The sequence below is a fragment of the Dryobates pubescens genome, chromosome Z (assembly GCF_014839835.1).
Source record: "Dryobates pubescens isolate bDryPub1 chromosome Z, bDryPub1.pri, whole genome shotgun sequence".
Classification (NCBI taxonomy): Eukaryota; Metazoa; Chordata; class Aves; order Piciformes; family Picidae; genus Dryobates; species Dryobates pubescens.
This window is the reverse complement of record NC_071657.1, coordinates 64963771-64985777: the sequence shown is the minus strand read 5'-3', so window position 1 is coordinate 64985777 and position 22007 is coordinate 64963771. Positions and strand designations below refer to the sequence as shown.

The 22007-nt window shown below is 45.8% G+C and overlaps 1 protein-coding gene across 1 annotated transcript in view; it reads left to right on the top strand.

The window, feature by feature from the left end:
- The window catches only part of EPG5 (ectopic P-granules 5 autophagy tethering factor), a 75458-nt gene that overhangs the window by 3826 nt on the left and 49625 nt on the right, over window positions 1–22007 (top strand). Inside the window, exons 2-14 of the mRNA XM_054178110.1 lie at window positions 800–1729; window positions 3492–3735; window positions 4542–4678; window positions 5214–5321; window positions 6411–6484; window positions 9368–9476; window positions 10773–10887; window positions 11468–11618; window positions 13215–13370; window positions 14684–14841; window positions 19827–19981; window positions 21219–21359; window positions 21548–21712. Coding sequence (XP_054034085.1) covers window positions 800–1729; window positions 3492–3735; window positions 4542–4678; window positions 5214–5321; window positions 6411–6484; window positions 9368–9476; window positions 10773–10887; window positions 11468–11618; window positions 13215–13370; window positions 14684–14841; window positions 19827–19981; window positions 21219–21359; window positions 21548–21712 — 2643 coding nt within the window. The remainder of the gene's footprint in view (window positions 1–799; window positions 1730–3491; window positions 3736–4541; window positions 4679–5213; window positions 5322–6410; window positions 6485–9367; window positions 9477–10772; window positions 10888–11467; window positions 11619–13214; window positions 13371–14683; window positions 14842–19826; window positions 19982–21218; window positions 21360–21547; window positions 21713–22007) is intronic.

The following is a 22007-nucleotide window of genomic DNA, read 5'->3' as shown; positions in this document are numbered from 1 at the left end:
CTTTCCCCCCCCCCCCCCCCCCCCCGTATTGGTCATGTGGTAAAACCTGGTGACTGTTTTTAGAGGCCAGAGTCTTGGTAGTCTGAGTTGACCTCATTGTGGCCTTCCAGTATCTGAAGGTGGCCTCCAAGAAGGCTGGGGAGGGACTTCTCAGGCTCTCAGGTAGTGCTAGGACTAGGGGGAATGGAATGAAGCTGGAGGTAGGGAGATTCAGGCTGGAGGTGAGGAGGAAGTTCTTCCCCATGAGAGTGGTGAAGCCCTGGAATGGGTTGTCCAGGGAGGTGGTTGAAGCCCTGTCCCTGGAGGTGTGTAGGGCCAGGCTGGATGAGGCTGTGGCCAGCCTGATGTAGTGTGGGGTGTCCCTGTCCATGGCAGGGGGGTTGGAACTAGGTGATCCTTGTGGTCCCTTCCAACCCTGACTGATACTGTGATACTATACTATGATTATTTTACATGCCAATGAAACATTCTGACCTGTGATATTGATAGCTTTTTACATGGAAATATTGAAGCAGTGTTCAAGAGTTGATCAAGAAAACGGGCACTGATAGGCTGTGCTCTTCAGTGTTACTCAGATGCTCTCTGAGGGCAGCTGATGTGTGTTGTACATTTGTGTCTACCTTTTCATATTGTGAAAGTTCACGTGCCATTTTGGGGAGAATACTGGTTTTGTTGCTACACACTAGTTTTGGTGATGCTAGTATTTGGGATGCAAGGTTGGGGGAGAGATTGGCTTGGAAGTGCCACTAGTTATATAAGTACATATATATATTTATTTGTTTTGTTTTGTTTTTTCCAGGAAAAAAAGAAAAAAGGTAGTGAGGAGTCCCAGACCCAGGAGTCTGATGATGTCTTCCTCCCTCCTGTGGAAGAAGTGTCTGCGCAAGCCAGTGAAGTGCAACCGGAACATCACGGAGAGTTTACAGAGATTTGGCTCGGTGATGAAGCGGGGGATGGAGGAACTGATGTGTATAATGTCCCCCGGAGTAATTCACCTTCAGCTAATCAAGGGTCTTTGACAGTGTCTCTGGAGCCTCCCACAGAGGCAGAAGAGTTCAAAGCTGCTCCTTCCCACGAAGGGTGTGAGGGGGGTGCTGGGACGGGTGGACAGAGCGGGTTGGACGTATCTCACCAGCCTGTGGAGGCAGTTGCTAGCACGTCAAGAAACTCTGATTTATCGAGTACCTTTTGTTCCAGTGCTGCTGGCTCTCAGGCAGCAGTGGGCTTGATACAGGACAGAGGAACTGGAGGTGTACAAGATGTTAAAAATCCTCTTGTCTGCCCTTCAGAGAGACTTCCTGTTAGTGTCTCACAGCTCTCCGAGAAATCCAAAGCGTGTGTTCAGCGGCTGGGGTTGAAACCGTCTCACCGAGACCTGTCAGCCGAGGTGTCCTGTGAGAGACCAACTGTTATAGCGGTGAAACCACTCTTGCACAGCGAGGGGCTGTACCCAGAGCTCTCAACTGAGCCAGAACTGGTGCCATTTACCAGGGAACAGCTGAAAATTTTTGAGCCCTATTCATGGCTGGAGAACGTTGACTCCTACACAGAGGAATTTGAAAGCATTGCTCACCAAGACAGGCATGAATTCTACGAGCTGCTCCTGAACTACATGCGCTGCAGGAAGCAGCTGCTGTTGGCTGAGACAGAGCTGCAGGCTATGACCACAGACTGCCAAAATGTGAAGGGGAGATTATGGACTTTTAAAGAAGAACAGAAAACTGTGCAGGTGCTGTTGCTGAAGCTACTTTTTGAACCCAAACTGGATGTAATTCCAGACATTTATTTTACTTGCTGTCAGGTTTACCATATATAGGTGGTTTTCTTCCAAAAGAGGTGATAGCCTCTGCTTTCTGACTCGACACTGACACCCATACTGTTGAGATTTAAGACAGTTAGTGGTTTGATTTTTAAGCTCTGGTGAGTGTAGCAAAGTGGGGTTTGTTAGTCATCTCTTTTGGAGTCAGACTTGTGTCTGTAGTCAGTCCAAATGAGCTGTGTACCCTCAGTTCTGCCTCTAGCGTCAAGTGAAGTTTATGTCACGGTACTCCCAAGTAAAGGCAAGGGATATGTGGTGGAGGAGGACTTCAGAATGCCTAGTGGTGATGTCCCTCCCATCTGGCCTGCTGCCTGTAGTGACAGTTTTCACTGACATCATTGCTGACTGTCCTACCGTCGGAGGTGACGGCTTCAGAAGAGCTCGAGTCATGCTTGTGGGTGACCGTGTTCCTCAAAGGAGAGGGAGTGTGAGGTCCATCCACTTCCAGGAACTGTTGCTCCATAAGTGGAGCTGTGCCTTTAGCTACTTAGAGTGATCATGGTTCTCTGTAGCATTTCTGTCTGCCCACTAGAATGGTATGGGGGGCTCTTTGGGGTACACATCAGAAGAGCTTTCCCTCAGACTCATTCCTATCACTTGCTTCTGGAGCTGAACATTACAGCGGGAGTGAATGAAACTGTTCTGGCACTCAAATGCTGTTTATGGCCAGCACATCATCACAACTGTGCAAGGGTACTTGTGCATGTTGTGAATTTTACTGCTCTTCTGTGAGTGTGTGCATTCCATGAGCGCTGAGACAGACATCCACTAAGTAGATTTGAGCCTTGTCTTTGTTTCCTGCAGAATGACTCTGAACCTCACAGAACTCTTGGCTTTCTATTGATCACTTTCTACACTGAAAGCAGTTTTGGCTTTCCTCTTGCATTCCCAGTAGACATCATACAGTTGGCTGAACTTCCTGCTTGCTTTATTCCATCCTGGTTATTGTTAGCTTAGAATAATTGTTACCTTTACCCCGATGAGAAGTTCTTAACTCTACTAACTTGGGAAACACAGCAACACTTTGAGGCTGAGCTTCCAAAGTGCTGGCTCCAAAGCATGTTTCTTGGTTGCATAAAAGAACAACAGAAATGTTGTGTATTGTGGTTTTCTTGTCATGAAGGATTAGAGATAGGGCAGAGGAAGACTGGCCTCAGCTTTTAATTCCAGATGAGGGTAAAGCAGAGTACACTGAACTTCTGAAAATTTTAAGTGTAAAATGGGAGGTTGCTCTAAATGTTCAGTTCTAGGAGCTTAGAAAAATATTTATCCTTTTTTCAGCATGTATTTTAGCTTTAAAATAGCAGACACAAATGTTTGTGCAGAACTGCAAACTGAGAAGCAGTTGTGCCCTGTGGGAGCAGAGAGACATGGTTTTGTTTGCATCTGTCAGTGATGCAGACAAGCAATTCCATGTACATTTCTGAATCTGAGCTGCTGAGTGTTTACAGAGGAATTCTTTGGGAAGTTGGATATAAAGCTTCAGTAATCAGCAGCTCAAAGTAGGCAGGGTGTTCTGACATGCTTGTGACTTCCACCTGTGAAGTGTCCCCCTTTGTGAAAGCTTTGAAACCTATGGGAGGGAGAGTTACCTCAGAGTTCATTTCTGTAAGTACCTTCAATCCAGGAAAGTGACCAAGCCACTGAAATGCCATCATTGCTTTCTTTCCAGGGTGTCTGTGCAGATCAGTGCAGAGTGACTGGCCACCACCGGTACCAGACAGTGGAGCTGAAGGAGGGCGTGCTGGGCGAGCTGAAAAAGCTGTTTGAGGCCAAAGCAGAGCATGTGCATCAGACACTGGCCCTGCACTCCTACACTTCAGTGTTGTCCCGCTTGCAAGTGGAGTCATATGTCTACAGGCTGCTCAGCAGCTCGTCCCTGCTGAGATCAGTGGCTCTGCAGCAGCAAGAACAAGGTGTGTTGCTGGTCTGAACTGCTCACCATGTTGTTTAGGGTGCCCGCTTCCTTGCTCACCTGCAGTGCTGGGGTCTTGTGGTGGAGTTTGTGTGCTGGAGTGTAATAAAGCCTGCTATTCTTGTGAAGGGATTGGTGAAGCTTCTCTTACAGGGAAAGCTCCCTAGAAAGTGGAAGCTGGATGCAGGAGTGTTGCCTTCTGTATGAGCTGCATACTGCCACTGATGAATGTAGAGGAGCACCAGGTGGGATGGAACATCTGGGCTCCCAATCTTTCATTGTCAAAGGCAGTGTATGAGACAGTCCCTTTCCAGCACAATTACAAAGCCAGCTGGGTGTTTTTCCTGCTTTACTTCCTCTTGGAAGGCCATTTTAAATTTCTCAGCTCTAATACTTGGAATCTTCTTGGGTTTCATCCTAGCTGTATTACTTACTTGGGTTTGTGTCAATACAGTCCTTTAGGTGAGGTATTCTTTCCCCTTCTGCCCCAGGTATTTATCCTTGTTAGGACCCTTTGCCCGCTACCTCCCAGATTGTATGAACCATCACTTAGTATGCATACAAACTAAGTTTGTTGAGGGAAGGCCTTTAATGAGAGTGACCATAGCATATTATTATTGTAATGATCAGGTTAAATAAAGTGGTCTAAGTGCTATTCTTTGTAAATTAGCAAGCAGCTGTCTGGGACATATCTTAGTACCTATAGGTACAGAGAGCAAGTTTTTTGTGTGGCCCCGAAGCTGCTGCTCACCCTACTACTTTGAGAGGTGCTCATCAAAGTTTCTTAATTCTGTTTTTAATTTACAGTTTCAAAGCAGTCAGAAAACCTTTCTTCAGACTTGGGCCACTTAAAGGAGTGCATCAGTGTCCTTTTCAGCTTTACTCGCAGGGTTATAGAAGATCCTCGGTTTCAGAGTGACCTTCTCATGTGGCTGCAGAGACTGGTGAGGGACTAAGCAGTGTTTGATCCAACACATGGGACCAATTCTGGAGTCTTTGCTGAAAGTATTGCTGTTTATTTTGCTTCTTGTGTGTAATAAGCTTTTGGGTTTGCTCTTCTTGAGCAGAATCTGCTAGTGAATCTTCAGAATGAATTCCATGTCTTCTGAAGTCATTGGAGGTCAGCAGTGTTAATGAGAACTGGCACCTGAGCACCCAACACTGCTCAGGGTGGTTCTTAGTATTCATTATGCTTTTGCTTATTTTGGCATTTTTGAGAAGATTCTGTTCATACTGATTCATAAACTAATTTTTAATGCAGTTGTGAACTAACTGGCTTTTCTCCACCAGAGAAAACAGTTTGTGGCTCATAAGCCAAGCAAGCTGACTACTGAATATTTTTCTCCTGTAACTTGCTGTGAAAACTGAAGTTTGTTAGCATGGGAAGAGAAACCGAAAACACTCAAGTGTTAGGAAAAGTAACTAAAGGAGTGAACCTTGGAATTATTTACAAGATCCCAATGTGTTTCCCTTTTCTAGGTGTCAGTGTTGCAGAGAATTGGCTGCCCAGGTGACCATCTCTTCCTGTTGAACCACATCCTTCGGTGTCCAGCTGGCATCAGTGAGTGGGCTTGTCCGTTCATTCAGGTGTGAATTTTTAATTCTTTATCAGGAAGTGGGGAGTGGAGAGGGGAGGAGAAGAGTGTCTTGCAGCTACTCAATCCTGCATGACCTGCACCATGTTTCCAGGTGCATGGAATCATGATAACAGCAAGGGTTCTTTAAAGGGATGCATTTATTCATGTTAGCACAAACACAGATTGGTTAACTGGGTAACGCCTTTCTCGTTCTTCACTCGTGGTGTGCCTCAAGGCCTCATGGAGCAGCAGATTTTGGGAGTGCTCTCCAAGAAACAGTATATTTAGACCTGAAGCAGCAACTGTATATGATAAAAGTGAGATTGGAGGCAGCTCTGTGATGTTTAAGGCATGAGGAAGAGCAGATTTTTATATTCTGCATGTTGACAGGGGGCTAGTGTCCCTGGAAAGTATGGTTGTCATTTGGGTAATTTCAAGGGCAAGGGAAAGTACCACAGAATCAACAAGGTTGGAAGAGACCTCAAAGATCATCAAGTCCAACCTGTCACTACAGACCCCATGACTAGACCACGGCACCAAGTGCCACGTCCAATCCCCTCTGAAATTGTGTAGATCAGGAGGAGTGCAGAAATATCTCCAAAGGCACCAGAGTGTTCTTCCAAAGAGCATTTTACTCCTCAGATGGTAGAACTCTAGCTGTAGGTAAAAAGATTTCAGTTACTGATGGGAAAGGCAAGCAATGAGGTAAAACCATAGAACAGAATCATGGAATCATTTCTCTTGGAGAAGACCCTTAAGATTGAGCCCAACCATTAAACTAACGTGGCAGGAGCCTAACTTCTCCTGTGCTCAACATACCAGTTCCCTCTGGTGCCCAGAAGTACATGAGAAAGAGAGATTATCTTTTTTTATTACCGTTTCCTCCCTCCTCCTTTGATTTCAGCACATACTCATTTGGACAGCTCTTCATATTTTGCCAAGGCAATACTTCCTCCAGGGTATGGGTGCTATCTTTTAGGGACACTGTGTAGTCTGAAAACAGACCAGTGAAAAATGTGCAATTTTGGAAGCTGCATTTCTGTGATAAAACTGATATGTTCTGTGCTTTACTTACTTATACTTGTGCATTTAATTTCAGATCAAAGTCTTGGATAACCCATCAGGTATCTTTCATTTCATGCAGTCTCTTGCCTTGCTGATGTCTCCTGTCAAGTAAGTATGAGTAGGATTTTATAAATGTATTCTGGAGACTAGAAAACATGACACATGATCTGCTTCTGCAAGTTTATTGCAGGCACAGTCATAAAAGCAGGGGTAAATAAAGTAATCAGAATTTAATTCAAACTCTTTGCTCTTTCAATTTCAAAATGCAGCCTTGGCAGTACCTTCTGCAGTGCACAGTAATGCTGCAGCTTGCTGTCAGCTAGCTTGTATCATAGTATCAGTAGGGTTGGAGGGGACCACAAGGATCATCTAGTTCCAACCCCCCTGCCATGGGCAGGGACACCCCACACTACATCAGGCTGGCCAGAGCCTCATCCAGCCTGGCCTTAAACACCTCCAGGGACGGGGCATCAACCACCTCCCTGGACAACCCATTCCAGGGCTTCACCACTCTCATGGGGAAGAACTTCCTCCTCACCTCCAGCCTGAATCTCCCCACCTCCAGCTTCATTCCATTCCCCCTAATCCTAGCACTACCTGAGATCCTGAGCAGTCCCTCCCCAGCCTTCTTGGAGGCCCCCTTCAGATACTGGAAGGCCACAATGAGGTCACCTGGGAACCTTCTCTTCTCCAGACTGAACAGCCCCAACTCCTTCAGTCTGTCCTCATAGGAGAGGTGCTCCAGCCCTCTGCTCATCCTTGTGGACACCTTCCAGCACCTCCAGATCCCTCTTGTAATAGGGGCTCCAGAACTGGAGGCAGTACTCCAGGTGGGGTCTCAGCAGACCTGAGCAGAGGGGGAGAATCACCTCCCTTGACCTGCTGGCCACACTTCTCTTGATCTTGTCTTCTCTTGTGAAGACTAATAGACTGCCATGTTTTGTTACTGTGGCTTGTGAAAAAAGCATTCTTACTGTGCATGATGGCCTTTTCATTATGCCCTTGCTGTAACAGAAGCCCTTGGGTAAAGGGCTTGCTCAGCTAGTGTATGCTGGTTGGGCTTCTTAATTTATCTTTTTATCCTTTTTGTTACCTAGGAGGGATGCATGGTGCTTGGTGAGACGAGTTAAAGACATCAGTCATTAGTGAAAGCTGTTAACATGCTTCAGATTAAATGTATAACTTGCCTCCCACTCTGCTTAACTGTTAATATCAAAGAATCAAGCAGCTGGTATTTAGAGTTGTCATTGTGATCTTGATAGTCTGGGTTGAGTGTGAGTCCTGTTTGTTGGAGGCTGTTACTCCAAAGCATTTTGCTTCCACATATCCTGTCAAAATCTGCCTGGAGAAACAAGTGTATCCTGTGGGGGGTGTGTTTTGATGCTTGTTTGGAACATGGGCTAATTTAAGGTGCCTGGAGTGATGCTCACAGCCTCCACAGTGGCTGTACTTGCTTGAGGCTTGTCTGCTGCAGCTGCTGCATATGAGAAAGCAGTATGAATTCCCCATTTGGTTTGTGAAATCCAGATCTTAAAACTTGTATTTTGGTGTTCATATTATCACAGCATAAGTGCAAGGAGATCAGGAGCATAATAATGTGCTGGCAGGTTTGTGGCACTGTGTGCAGGGTTCTGCTACTTCATTTCAAGTTATAAGGAAAAAGGCTTTATACAAACTCAAAATCCCCACAGCCATTTTCCTGTTTAACTTGCTGGTATGTCTTAACTAAGGATTTAGACACTATAGGGTCTGAAAACTAGTATTCCAGTGGTGGATTAGGCCAGTTTAAGGTGGTCTAATACATGAAACTGGACCTGGCTTGATTTGAGACAACTCTTTTCTGGAAGGTCTTTAGTTTTAGTAGCTTAGCTTATGTAAGGCTAGTCTGATGAGGTGTCCAGCTAATGCCACTATGAAAGTGGTATACTGGAGCTGCCCTACACTCATCCTGCTTGTTGTTGATCACCAGGTGACAGTCTTACAAATGTTTGTAAAGTACCTGTTCTGAACTGTATACCTTTTTTTTCTTGAAGGATTTGCCTCACCTGTGATCAAGAATGATGCTGTTTCTTGAGTATTTAAATACACTTGCTATACAGCATCAGTAACATTTCACATGGTTAAGAATATTCCTTGGAAGATCACTTGCTGAAAAGAGCAGATTGGTACAACTCTTGCAGGATATCTACTGGTTTAGAATCATAATTGTTTGCATTGGAAAAGGCAGTGAGACCAGCCATAGACTAACACTGTCAAATCCACCACTGTCTCCCTAAGCACTACATCTACATCTCTCTTAAATACCTCCAGGGATGGTGACTCTACCACTTTCCTGGCAGCCTGTTGCAGGGCTTGACAAAGCTTTTGGTGAAGAAGTTTTTCCTTAGGTCCTGTATTAACTTCCCCTGGTGCAACTTGAGGCCATTTCCTTTTGTCCTACTGCCTGTTACTTGGGAAAAGAAACCAATCCCCACCTTGCTGCAACCTTCAGTCAGGTAGTCAGAGAGAGTGACAGGGTCTTCCCTCAGCCTCCTTTTCACCAGGTTAAACAAATCCAAGTCCTGTGACCACTCCTCCGAAGTTTGTGCTCTAGACCTTCCATCAGCTTCACTGCTCTCCTTTGGCCAGGCTCCAGCACCAAAATGTTTTTTTATAGTAGTGAGGGCCCCAAAACTGAACACAGTGTTTAAGATGCAGCCCCACCAGTGCTGAGTAAAGTGGGATGATCTCTCCCCTAGTCCTGTTGACAGCACTGCTTCTGATCCAGGCCAGAATGCTGTTGGCCCTCTTGGCCACCTGGATACTGGCTTATATTCAGCTAGCTGTTGACCAAAACCTGACAAGTCCTTTTCTGCCATTCAGCCTTCTGACATGATAACTTCTTGTTCTTGTATCTGGTTTGTTCCCCGTCCCCCGCCCCAATATCTTCTCTTAATACAGAATTTCTAATTTTCTACTTTTTTGTGCATTTGATTTTTCACTGCATATCAGAAATAGGGCTGAGTTCATGTGCCACATGAAACCAAGTGGAAGGAGAAGTTCCTCTTCATCTGGGAAGGAATCTGGAAACTGGACCCTGGTGGATGAAGGAGGAGAAGAGGTACAGCAAATGATTTCTTTTTCTCTTTGTTTTTTTCCTTTATAATCTTGTTCAGAATTACTGTATTGATTTTTTTTTTGTGTGTGTGTGAAATGGAAGAAGAAAAAGCCAAATTGTTTAGTTAAAGGATCATTCAAATCTTTGATCTCTCTTATCTCTGGTATAACTGTAGACATGGGGACTTCCAGGAACAGCATTGAGATGCATGATCTATTGCTGGCAAAAGGAGCACAGAAGTAGATGTGTGTGTTTGAAAAGGTGCTTCTCTTCAGAAGCTGGGCTGGACTAACACAATATTGTCTTTGCTTCTGTTTTCTGATAAGGGCTGTAATAAATGTGTGTGCTTATATATTTTATCATTAGTATTTCCTGGTGGTGGTATCTTCAAACACCACCATGACTCATTTACAGCAGGTCTTCACAGGACCAATTATTCAGCTGTGGGTTTTACACTGCACATATAAAAACAGTTAAATGATTTAAGCACAGATCCAACATTTCCAATACAGCAGTTCACATTGGAAATGCAGGTGCTGTGATCTGTGGGTTTCTCACAAATGGGATTCAGTGGCAGATTAGCCAGGGACTCCCAGCTTGCTCCTCTGTCTGCTGTCTTCCCAGATGCTGTGGCTGTAATTTGAGTAGTCCCTGGCTCAGAGAGGGCTGAGGAGCCTCACTTTGTGCCCAGTTCACAGTCTGTAGCCCCCTCTGGGATTTAGTTTCCTTGGACCTTTTCCCCTCTCTGCCTTGGTCTAGGGGCAAGGCCTGGGTGAAGCTGTTGCTCTGCTAGGGCAGGTTCTTCAGCTGCTACTTGGGCAGCATTCGGCTCATGTTGCTGTCTGGTGAGAACAAGGCAAGGTGCCTGACTTCTTGGCTGGTTTAAATACTGCCCCAAGACAATTAATGCCCTTTGGTAACACAGAACCCTGATAACTGGGCTAGTAGGATGGGGCATATCCACACATGGCCAGGGGCACACACACAGTTCACAGCTGTGTTACCAAGTTAATTACACGTGGTGCATGTTCATCTGGACCCCAGGAAGTGTCCAGGTTTGCACATTCTCAGGTGCTTAGCCTATTGCCTGGGCTAGGGCATGTCTGGGGGTGTGACCCTTCAGGACAGAGCTCTTATGTAGAAAGACATAACAGAATTGTCTAGGAGCTTGTGTGTGCAGATGAGTTTGTACATTCTTTGTTTTCCTGTTACAAACAAACTGTAATGAGGATGGTAGTGGAGACCTTTCACCATGTGTATTACTGTAAAGCTGCTGAAAGTGACCCTCTTTGTCTATAGGATGAGGATCCTGAAACAAGCTGGATTCTGCTTTTGGAAGATGACTTGATTGCCCTGTTGTCACAGTTTCCATTCCAAGAACTCTTTCAGCAGTTCCTTGGGTTTAAGTCTGGAGGTAAATCAGCTTCTAAGGAGTTATTCCCCATCTTCTCTAACTCATTGTATTAATGACTAAACCTGCTAAGAATGTTGCTGCATCATGAGAGTCTCTGAGCAAAGTGATAATGAACCTGTGTAGCAGCTTGCAGACTAAATGGAAGAGATGGAATTGCATGCTGTGTGTGTGGGATAACTTGAATTTATTAGCAGTACCAGCATAATTAAGGGTCCTTTCTCATCTTTGATCTGCTTGGTAGCTATACTCATGGGTGTGCTTCCAGAACAAATCTTTCCCCTTCCTTTCTTTGCTGGATTTTTCTCCAATGAGTTATTCATTGTCATTTATGTGCAATCTCTGGACAAGGACATTTAAGATAATTGCTTGTTAGAGGTCTTATAGCCTGAATAGATATTTCTTTATACCTTCATACTTGATAGGGGTTTGTTACTCCTAAATAAAACATGAATTTCAGTTCACTGTGTAGATGGCAAACGAACTGTTTGCCAGCTGTATGGTGAATTATTGCTGTGTGTAGTGAAGTTACTTTTCTTTATGGAGACTTGTTTTTTGTTTTTTTTTTTATCTTGCTCTGAAGGTGCTTATTTTCCTGAAAACACAGCTCCCCAGGAGATGATGAAGATTTTTGCTTTTGCCAACTCCTTAGTGGAGCTTCTGTCTGCAGGGCTGGAAACCTTTAACAGAGCACGGTACCGACAGTTTGTGAAGCGAATTGGTCAGCTAATCAAGTAAGAGGATTTTCTCTTCTGTGATATGATTCAAGCTTTTTCATGCAGTCTGGTTTAAAGTTCAGAGCTTCTAAAACCAAACAATGACAAAAAAAAAAAAGGCCAAAGAGGAAAACCCCTACCCGCCCCCCCCCCCCCCCCCCCCCCCCCCCCAAAACCCCAACACCAACAACCAAAGCAAAACAAAAATCCAAGCAGTTCTTAGGTAGATTTTGCTCTGAGAATTGGTAGGTTTAGGGTTAGCCAGTCTGGGAATCTGAAATCCTAGGGTCTTTGACTCTAAAGCTGCCCGTGAAGGAGGCAGCTGCAGAAGCTGAATGCTGTGTGTACAAAGGAGCCAGATGAGCTATGGAGCATCAGAATAGAATAGAATAAACCAGGCTGGAAGAGACCTTCAAGATTATCAAGTCCAACCTATCATCCAACACCACCTAATCAACTAAACCATGGCACCAAGCACCCCATCAAGTCTCCTCCTGAATGCTTCCAGTGATGGTGACTCTACCACCTCCCTGGGCAGCACATTCCAATGGGCAATCGCTCTCTCTGTGTAGAATTTCCTCCTAACGTCCCATCTAAACCTCCCCTGGCACAGCTTGAGACTGTGTCCTCTTGTTCTGCTGCTGGTTGCCTGGGAGGAGAGACCAACCCCCACCTGGCTACAACCTCCCTTCAGGGAGTTGTAGAGAGCAGGAAGGTCTCCCCTGAGCCTCCTCTTCTTCAGGCTAAGCAACCCCAGCTCCCTCAGCCTCTCCTCACAGGGCTGTGCTCCAGACCCCTCCCCAGCTTTGTTGCCCTTCTCTGGACACCTTCCAGCAACTCAACCTCTTTCCTAAACTGAGGAGCCCAGAACTGGACACAGGACTCAAGGTGTGGCCTAACCAGTGCTGAGCACAGGGCACAATGACCTCCCTGCTCCTGCTGGCCACACTGTTCCTGATGCAGGCCAGGATGCCTGCAGGCTCACTTCCATCAGGGATGTGCTTGGCCTTGTCTTGTAAAGTCACTGAAATCCAACAAACAGTTTCTCAGGTCGACCCTGTTTATAACCAGTGTTACTGCTTTCATTCTCTTGTTAACTAAAATTGTTGTAGGGTTTTTAATTTGGTCCTTGATAATTGCACATTGTTGCAGTACACAAATATAACCTAAAAGTTGGTCTTTGTTTTCAAATCTCCAGCAGTCAGTTTATGACTTCTATGAGTGTCAAGGCAGGGACATACAGTTCAATCAGAAGCAATCCATATTTTCCTTGGTCTTATTAGAGCAATAACTTTCTCAATCTGGTTATTCTTCCCAAGGTTTTTGCATGTATTGCTGTTTCATCATGCAGGATTACTTTGTGGCTTCCAAGTTGTCACAAAAAGTAGTTTGGTGCACTATGCATTGCTTGCCAAACCAAGGAAGGATGAGAGGAGTTTTAAAGTGACCTTATCTGAAGAGTGAAAGGAGTGCTATTTATATTGAAATCTCTGGGAACCACAGGCCAAGGGTTGATAGTGTCTCTTGTGTCTAGGCTGATCTATTTGCACTTGTCTGTCTTTTCATATGGTGATGTACCTAATGATCCTTCAACTTGCTTGTTGTGCCCTGCAGGATGACACTTTGTCATGTGAGTGACCACTGGGCCCAGTATGTTAGTGGCAATAAAGAATATGGATCAGTAGCACATCCCTACTCGGTGGAAAAACTGCAGCTGGAGTTTGATGAGCTGTTTTTCAGAGCTGTTCTACATGTTCTGAAGGCAAAAAGGTAGGCTGTCACATGTGATTAATACTGGTTTCATCTTGGACTGAGTTATTTGAAGCAGCTTTCAGTACTTTATGGTTTAAACAAGACCACAATACACTGGGTTTCTCAGCATATTGCCAGTATTAAGACAAGCAGGAATTGTTCCTTGTATTCTAGCAGCTGACAGCAGCTCTGGGGACTTCTTCAGTTCACAAAGAAGTTAACTTGGAATCTGAGATGCTAAGACACATCCTCACATTCCTCATTCTGTGTCATAGTAGAGAGGTGGGCATATGTGATAAGTGGAGTCCCTCAGGGATCAGTCCTGGGACCAGGCTTGTTCAACATCTTTGTGGGTGCCATGGGCAGTGGCATTGAGTGCACCCTCAGCAAGTTTGCTGATGACACTAAGCTGTGTGGTGCAGCAGACACACTGGAGGGAAGGGATACATCCAGAGGGACCTGGACAGGCTGGAGAGGAGGGCACAAGCCAACCTCATGAGGTTCAACAAGACAAGGGCAGAGTCCTGCATCTGGGTCAAGGCAATCCCAGGCACAAATCCAGGCTGGGCAGTGACTGGCTGGAAAGCAGCCCTGAAGAAAAGGACCTGGGGGTGCTGGTGGAGGGGAAGCTCAACAGGAGCCAGCAGTGAGCACTTGCAGCCCAGGCTCTGCTTGATTCTCTGGGCTGCAGCAAGAGAAGTGTGGCCAGCAGGGCCAGGGAGGGGATTCTGCCCCCCTGCTCTGGTGAGACCACACCTGGAGTACTGTGACCAGATCTGGAGCCTTTATTACAGGCAGGATCTGGAGGTGCTGGAAGGTGTCCAGAGAAGGGCCACAAGGATGAGCAGAGAGCTGGAGCTGCTCTGCTATGAGGATAGACTGAGGGAGTTGGGGTTGTGCAGTCTGGAGGGGAGAAGGCTCCCAGGAGACCTCATTGTGGCCTTCCAGTATCTGAAGGGGGCTCCAAGAAAGCTGGGGAGGGACTTCTGAGGGTGTCAGGGAGTGATAGGACTGGGGGGATGGAGCAAAACTAGACATGGGTAGATTCAGCTTGGCTGTGAGGAAGAAGTTGTTCCCCAGGAGGGTGGTGAGAGACTGGCACAGGTTGCCCAGGGAGGTGGTGGAAGCTTCCTGCCTGGAGGTGTTTGCAGCCAGGTTGGATGTGGCTGTGAGCAACCTGCTGTAGTGTGAGGTGTCCCTGCCCATGGCAGGGGGGTTGGAACTGGCTGAGCCTTGATGTCTCTTCCAACCCTAACAATTCTATGATTCTGTGTCTCTTTCTCAGATATTAGAGTGTATCAGGTGCTTCTGTCTCTTTTCAAATCCAACAGGTTGGGAGTCTGGTTGTTCATGTCTGAGATGCCTTATGGAACCCTGTCAAGCAACATGCTTTGGAGGCTCTTCTTTGTCATGCACTGTGCAGACAGTGAACACCTAGAGAAACTCTGCTCTACTCTACAACCTGCTGACTGCAAACAAAGACTGAAAGGTAGAATTCCTACACTCAGAACTAATTATAGTTGGCTTGGCTACTACTTCATCAGTTACAGGTTCAGGTTCTTGCAGATGCCATTGTTAAAAATACCTTCAGCAGCAGAGGTCTTAGAAGTGTCTTGGGCAGTTGATGGTCTTCCAGTGTTTGTTTGCCCAAAATCATCTTAATGGAAATTGTTGGATCCTTTCAATTTCCTCTCTGACAGTGACTGCTACTGATGCCTTGAGAGAGCTGCCAGTGCCATGCAGTAGATACATCTTGTCCCATCCTGACCTTTGACAGCATTTGGAAAGTGAGGTTTAAATGCTGAAGTACAGAATTTTGTGTTACCTAAGGTTGGGGCTTGTTGCTTATTTGTTTTGTTTGTTGGTGGTTTTGTGGTTTGTTTTTCTTGTGATCTAGATATACTCCAGTCATCCTTTTCCTGCTGCCTCCTGCCCTAAACTTGCTAGTTTTGGCTTCAGTAACTGACATTGTGGGAGATCTGCTTATCTTCCACAACTGCAGATTTTTTTCCTTCTGTCAGTTCTTATTTTGATGCTTTTTGTGTCCTATATGCCACCTTCTCTTCCTGTTTCCCCTTGACTTCTTCCCTTGTTGGTCTCCACAATGACTGTGGTGGCTTCTGATACAGCAGAGTTATTTAGAGGTCACCTGGAATTCTGCTTTCCCTTTGCTGCTGTCTTCATGGAAAGTATTTCAGGACTTGATTGACAGGGATACAGGTAAACACCCCACTAGCCTCTCTACTTCACAGCATCTTTGCTGTCCTCAGAGTGCAAAACTCACTCTGTCAATTCTAGTTTCCAGCTAGCTGGTAGCCCACATAGCTGTTTCCACATCAGCCAAGTCTTCTGATGGGGAAGAGACTTGATGATCAGGTTCATCTGTGACCTGAGCTAGGTTACATGGCCCTGCTCTGGAAGAGGGGCTGGACTTGATGATCCTTTTGGGTCCCTTCCAACCCCTGACATGCTGTGATCTCAAGAGGTTACTGAATGTCTTGACTCTCTGCAAGCTTGGCTCCCAGAGTGGGGAAGAATCAAGGCTGTAGGCTTGATGATTTCCACTTTGGAAATGCTGATGAGCACTTGCCATCCAAAACAGTAACAGTTACAGTGTTTGAACAGGACTTCCTTATTTTCACTTTTGCAAGAACTTTTTGCTGCACCTCACACAGAGAATGTGTAATCTGATGTGGTGGGCTGCAGCTGTAACAGAAACAAACCCTGTTTTGTTCAGCATAGCTGTTGTGTTTGAAAATCCCTGTGTGTGCTGATGCAGGATATTTCTATCCTCATCTTTCTCCTCAATGGGTTATGTCAGCATAATTCTTCACAAGTGTCTAGACAGGGAATATCAACAATTCTTCCATGGAAATCCATCTGATCTTCTGAAATAGCTTCTTTTGACTGTCACTAATATAATGCTGACTTGATTTTCTGTAATTCATACCCTAGAAGACCCTAATATTGATTTACCTTCATAAATAAAGGTTGAGAACTGTTAGGTGGTAGCAAGCCTTGGTAATTGATGGGAGTTTTAGGCTTGCAGATAGAAGTGGGAGCATAGTTGCCTTTGAGGGATAGGTAGAAAGAGCATGAAGTAGAGTGCAGTGGTGGAGCTGCACTTAGAGGGGTGACCTGGACTAGGAGAGCTGCTAGGTAGAATAGGATAAAACAGGTTGGAAAAGACCTTTGAGATCATCGAGTCCAACCTATCACCCAGCACCATCTGATCAACTAAACCATGGCACCAAGTGCCTCATCCAGGCTCTTCCTAAACACTTCCAGGGATGGTGACTCCACCAACTCCCTGGGCAGCACATTCCAGTGGCCAGTCTCTCTGGGAAGAACTCTCTCCTCACCTCCAGCCTAAACCTCCCCTGGCACAGCTTGAGACTGTGTCCTCTTGTTCTGGTGCTGGGTGCCTGGGAGAAGAGACCAACATCCGTCTGTCTCCAACCTCCCTTCAGGGAGCTGTGGAGAGCAGTAAGGTCTCCCCTGAGCCTCCTCTTCTCCAGGCTAAGCAACCCCAGCTCCCTCAGCTTCTCCTCACAGGGCTGTGCTCCAGGCCCCTCACCAGGGAAATACAGGAAGTTTGGTGACTTAAGGTATTTTCCTTTGGATCAAATGTTAATAAGCTTACTTGGAGCACACCTTCTCCCTGACAAGCAATGGCCTAGTAGTTTCTGCTTGATGTTTAATGCCTGTTTGAGTGCAAGTGTATGTTCTCCAAGTCTTAAAACCACAGGATCAACAAAATTGTCTTTGCTTCCTTTACAGCTGCCCATAAGAATGTGCTGAATAACATTTCTGGTTACAGTTTCTTTATTGCCAATACCAAGAGTTGGGGAGCAACTGAGTTTTAGAGTCTCTCTCTGAACTTTCAGTATGATCAGATGCACAGAGGAACATGGAAATTGTCTCAAGTAGCAGCTGTGTAGTGAAGATTGCTCCCCTGTGAGACAATAGGGTTTTAATGGAGTCCATCACCTCCCATTTTCCTTTGCTCTCATCCTTTATTCTCAAGATACAGCTTTGTGTGGATTTGAGGTTGATGTGTCTGCAACACGTGGAGCCCACAGATGTCCCCAAGCACAGAGAAGAGAAAGATGTAACTGAAGCAGGAAGCTGGGAGATTAGAGTTGTGACTTGTAGCAGAGATGATCCAGTGTACATGTGCTTAGCAGCTGGCACCAGGTTTCCTCCTTCCATTTGTTGTCTTTGTCCTTAGCTTTACCAGATCCCATTTTTCTTTCCTCATCCCTTCTCTGTTTTCTCTCTCTTCTGTGCCTAATGAATGGTGCTGATATGATAAATGCTCTCATAGCCATTTCTTACTTACATGTTCTACCTCACATGGGGTGTCAGCCTATAGGGGTTGAACTAGATCCCTTCCAACCCAAAACCTTCCATGGCTGTGATTCTTCAATGCCTTCATCTAATGGCATAGCCTTCTTTTCTTTTTCATAAATCCTTCTGTATTGTCTTAAAAAATAAACCCAAACAACATCAAACCCAGAGTGCTCTGTAACTTTTGCTGCAAGGACAGAAGTTAATACTGGGAAACAGATGAATGGAAGAGGCATCCCCTGTATGTAGGCTGTATCTGTCAGGAGTGTAGCTTGTTTTACTGTATGGAAAACCTCTTGACTTAAATTGCACAGTCCTCTAGCATGGTGCTCAGGAGGTGTTTTTGGCTGGCCAAGTCTGACCTTCTCAAGTTGAAGTACAGTTGCAAAATGGTTGAAAGCCCTTAAAATAGAATGCAACCTGAGTGGAAGTGTTCTAATCAAGCATACTGAGCACATGCCTGTGCAGATTTAGTAACTGAGTGCACCAGAGAGTGTTTCTGAGTATATTCAACTGCTGTGGCAAGGTCACAGGAAGCTCACCACTCTCCAAACCATTTTATCGCTCATATGTAGCTTTCTGTTCTTGTTTTGCTGCACAGGCACTGTGCAAAGTTATTTGGAAAACCAACCAACCTAATGTCCTGTTCAGGCTTCCTTGTACCCTTCCCTTCTTGTTGTCCCCCACCCTGAGGAACAAAATGTTTGCAATTGGTAATGTGCCACTCCTGGGTTTCAAGAGGAAACCATCTTTGGATTCAAGTTAAAGTTTCTCTTGGGCTTCCTGTCTGAGGTGATTTCAGTTCTCTGTTTTCAGAGATACTATCCCTGCAAGTGCATTCAGGTATCTTATTGTATGCAGTTGGAGAAACTGAGCCTGACCTTTCCTTGTAACTCTTGGATATAATCTGGGCCCAGGATGAGATACTTGAAGTGTTTTTCTTTGTAACTGGCATAGAATGATCTCCCCAGTGTAACTGCTGCTTGAGATGATGGTACATGGCATAGGCAATCTCTCAACTTTATCACAACCTCTGCTGTGCTTGAATGGACTTATTTTTAATATTCTCTTGACTGTGTGCTGCTTTAAAACTAGAATGTTCTCATGTAATTTGGATTTAATCTGTTGTCCCAGGTTGAGGCAGATCCTCCCTTGCCTCCCACCGGGGCAGGAAAATGATGAGACCCAGACAAATGGATTGCAGAAGTGATGGAAAGTTTAAATGGGAAAGCAGTGAGTGTTTTACAGAGAGCTACAAGCACAGTGGCAGAAGAGATCCCAAAGCATACAGAGTCCCTCACAGCATACCCAGAAGCCTCCCAGCACTCCCCTCTTCCCACCTGAGGGTACACCCAAAACCCCCAGGGGTTTTTATCGGCCCCCCTTCCCCCCCCCCCCCCCCCCCAACTGTTAGGCTAGTCTCAACTGGCCAGATTTGAGGTTGCCCTTCCCCCTTTTCCTCCTGGCATTAGGCCTGGCCAGGCCTAAGAGGCCTTGAGATAACTCCCCTTCCATAACCAGATAGGGAGCATCTCCCATGGGAGCAGCGAGGGAAGAAAGAGGAAGTGTGAGACCTTGCTGATAGATTTACAGGGAGCAGGACATGATGAGAATGGAATACACAGCTCCCTGTGCCCACCCACTGGGCTGCACACCTGGGGCACCGAGGGTGTATCTCATGTGACAGCAGCAGGAGGCACCCAGCCCAAACTGCCATATCTGTAGAGTTAATTGCTCCAATATGTCATGGAAACCAAAGACATGGCAGCATTGTTTAGAAGCAGAAAGATGGAAGCAGTTGTTCCTGTGGGTGGTTGACATTGCATACTTAAAATTATGTTAAAGTTGTTCTTGAAGGAGCTATGGCTTTCACTATGAATTGCTAGCATGTTTGCAGGATTGTATAGACACACTGCATGGTATGGTGCTTCTTGCACCTGACTTTGAAGCAGCTGGTACCAGCCTCTTCTGAGGAGAGGACACTAATCTGGAGATGGTAATTCCTTTGTCATGGATTCCTTCTCTGGGACTGGAATGTCAATAAACACACAAATATTCATGACATGTTCTGTAACACTTCTCTTACTATGCTGCTTTTTAATATGATTTTCTTTTTCCCCCTAGACCCAGAGCACCTTGAAAATTTTGAGGAGTATCTCAAATCAATGAACTGCTCAGAGGAAATCTGTCTGCTTACCACATTTGCTCAGATGGCACAAACAAAGAGGGCTGATGTTGATGAGGATTTCATAAAAATCATTGTTCTGGAGATATATGAAGTGAGTAAAATGACTGGTCCATTCTGGGGAACAAGATCAATTTGCTCTCTTCTAGCAGTGGAAGGTGTGAAACACCTGTGGCTTCTGTAGTTTGTTCTGCCATGGGACTGATGAAGTGCTGCTCCTGAGGTTTATAATACAGTGCTGAGTCAAAAAATTGTGAGCTGCATGGTTTTCTGGAAGAACCAACAGATCTTGGGTGGACCAAGCCAGAATGAAATGTACAAAGTAGAATAGAATTAACCAAGAGATCATCAAGTCCAAACTGTCACCTAGCACCATCTGATCAACTACACCATGGCACCAAGTACCTCAGCCAGGCTCTTCCTAAACACCTCCAGGGATGGTGACTCCACCACCTCCCTGGGCAGCACATTCCAATGCCAAATCTCTCTTGCTGGGAAGAACTTTCTCCTCACCTCCAGCCTAAACCTCCCCTGGCACAGCTTGAGACTGGGTCCTCTTGTTCTGGTGCTGGGTGCCTGGGAGAAGAGACCAACCCCCACCTGGCTACAACCTCCCTTTAGGGAGCTGTAGAGAGCAGTAAGGTCTGAGCCTCCTCTTCTCCAGGCTAAGCAGCCCCAGCTCCCTCAGCCTCTTCTCACAGGGCTGTGCTCCAGACCTCTCCCCAGCTTTGCTGCCCTTCTCTGGACATGTTCAAGTATCTCAATGTCCTTGAATTGAGGGGCCCAGAATTAGACACAGGACTCAAGGTGTGGCCTAACCAGTGCTGAGCACAGGGCACAATGACCTCCCTGCTCCTGCTGGCCACACTGTTCCTGATGCAGGCCAGGATGCCATTGGCCTTTTTGGCCACGTGGGCACACTGCTGGCTCATGTTCAGCCTACTCTCAACCAGCACCCCCAGGTCCCTCTCTTCCTGGCTGCTCTGACCCCAGCCAGTACCTTTGTTTTGCTTTGTTTTTCTTACACACATCTTACTTGTACCCCTGCAGTTCCTTGTGTGTTACTCTTCTGCTGTTGGGGTGTGCAGATTGTATGTAACTTGCAGCTGGTAGTGTTGCTCCTGTGTGTAACTCCAGACTTTTGGTTTCGGTGCTGTTGTGTCATTTCCTAATCTTTTCCAGGGCAATCAGTTTCAGTTTTGGTACTGGTATTTAGTAACTTTGCCCAGGGTCAGCAAGAGCAATCTAGCTCTTCCTTTTGCAGTAGATGTTTTGTTGCACTGGTTGAAGGTCAGCCACAGCTAGTAACTGGTCTCTGCTTCTCCTCTCAGGTTTCCTACCTTAGCCTTTCCACCAGAGAGACTTTTTCCAAAGTGGGCCGAGAGCTCTTGGGAGCAATTGCCAGCATCCACACACAGATGATTTCTGTCTTGCTGGATCGAGTCAGAGAGACCATTGAGAAAGTTGGGATGGTAAGTGTCTGTCTTCACCCTGTGCAGGGCCCAGTTCCAGCTGGAGGCTGTGCAGACTGCATCACGGTACAGCTTGCTACCAACATCTTTGGTCACATTATTCTTCGCAGTGGAGGGGCATAACTGTTCCAGTTGGTTACTGTTCCATACCAATTATTGATTAACCTTTTTCTTTTCTGCCCTTGAAGGTTTCTTTATATCTGTTTAAAGAACTGCCCTTGTACCTGTGGAAGCCTTCTTCGTCCGAGATAGCAGTGATTCGTGACTGGTTGTTAAATTACAGTCTAACCACAGTGGAGAATAAACTAGCCTGCATTATCTTGGAAGGGCTAAACTGGGGATTTGGTGAGCATGTAAGTATGGAAAACAGAGGCCTGAACTTGCAGTTTTACACAGGGAAAGTGTTACTCAACCCTGGGCTGTAACATTTAATTACATGCTTGTATGTGATGGCTGAACACCTAATGGCATAGGATGAGAAACTCAGTACAGTCTTGCAGCATTCTGCCTGAGGATTTGCTTGTGTTGCTTTCTTGTACTGCTGCAGCTGAGATTAAAAGGTACACTTAAGCAGGAGTCTCTCTAAACAAGAGGAAACAACTGACAGGACAGTTTTCACTTGATTAAAATATTTATGGCTGCAGGAGT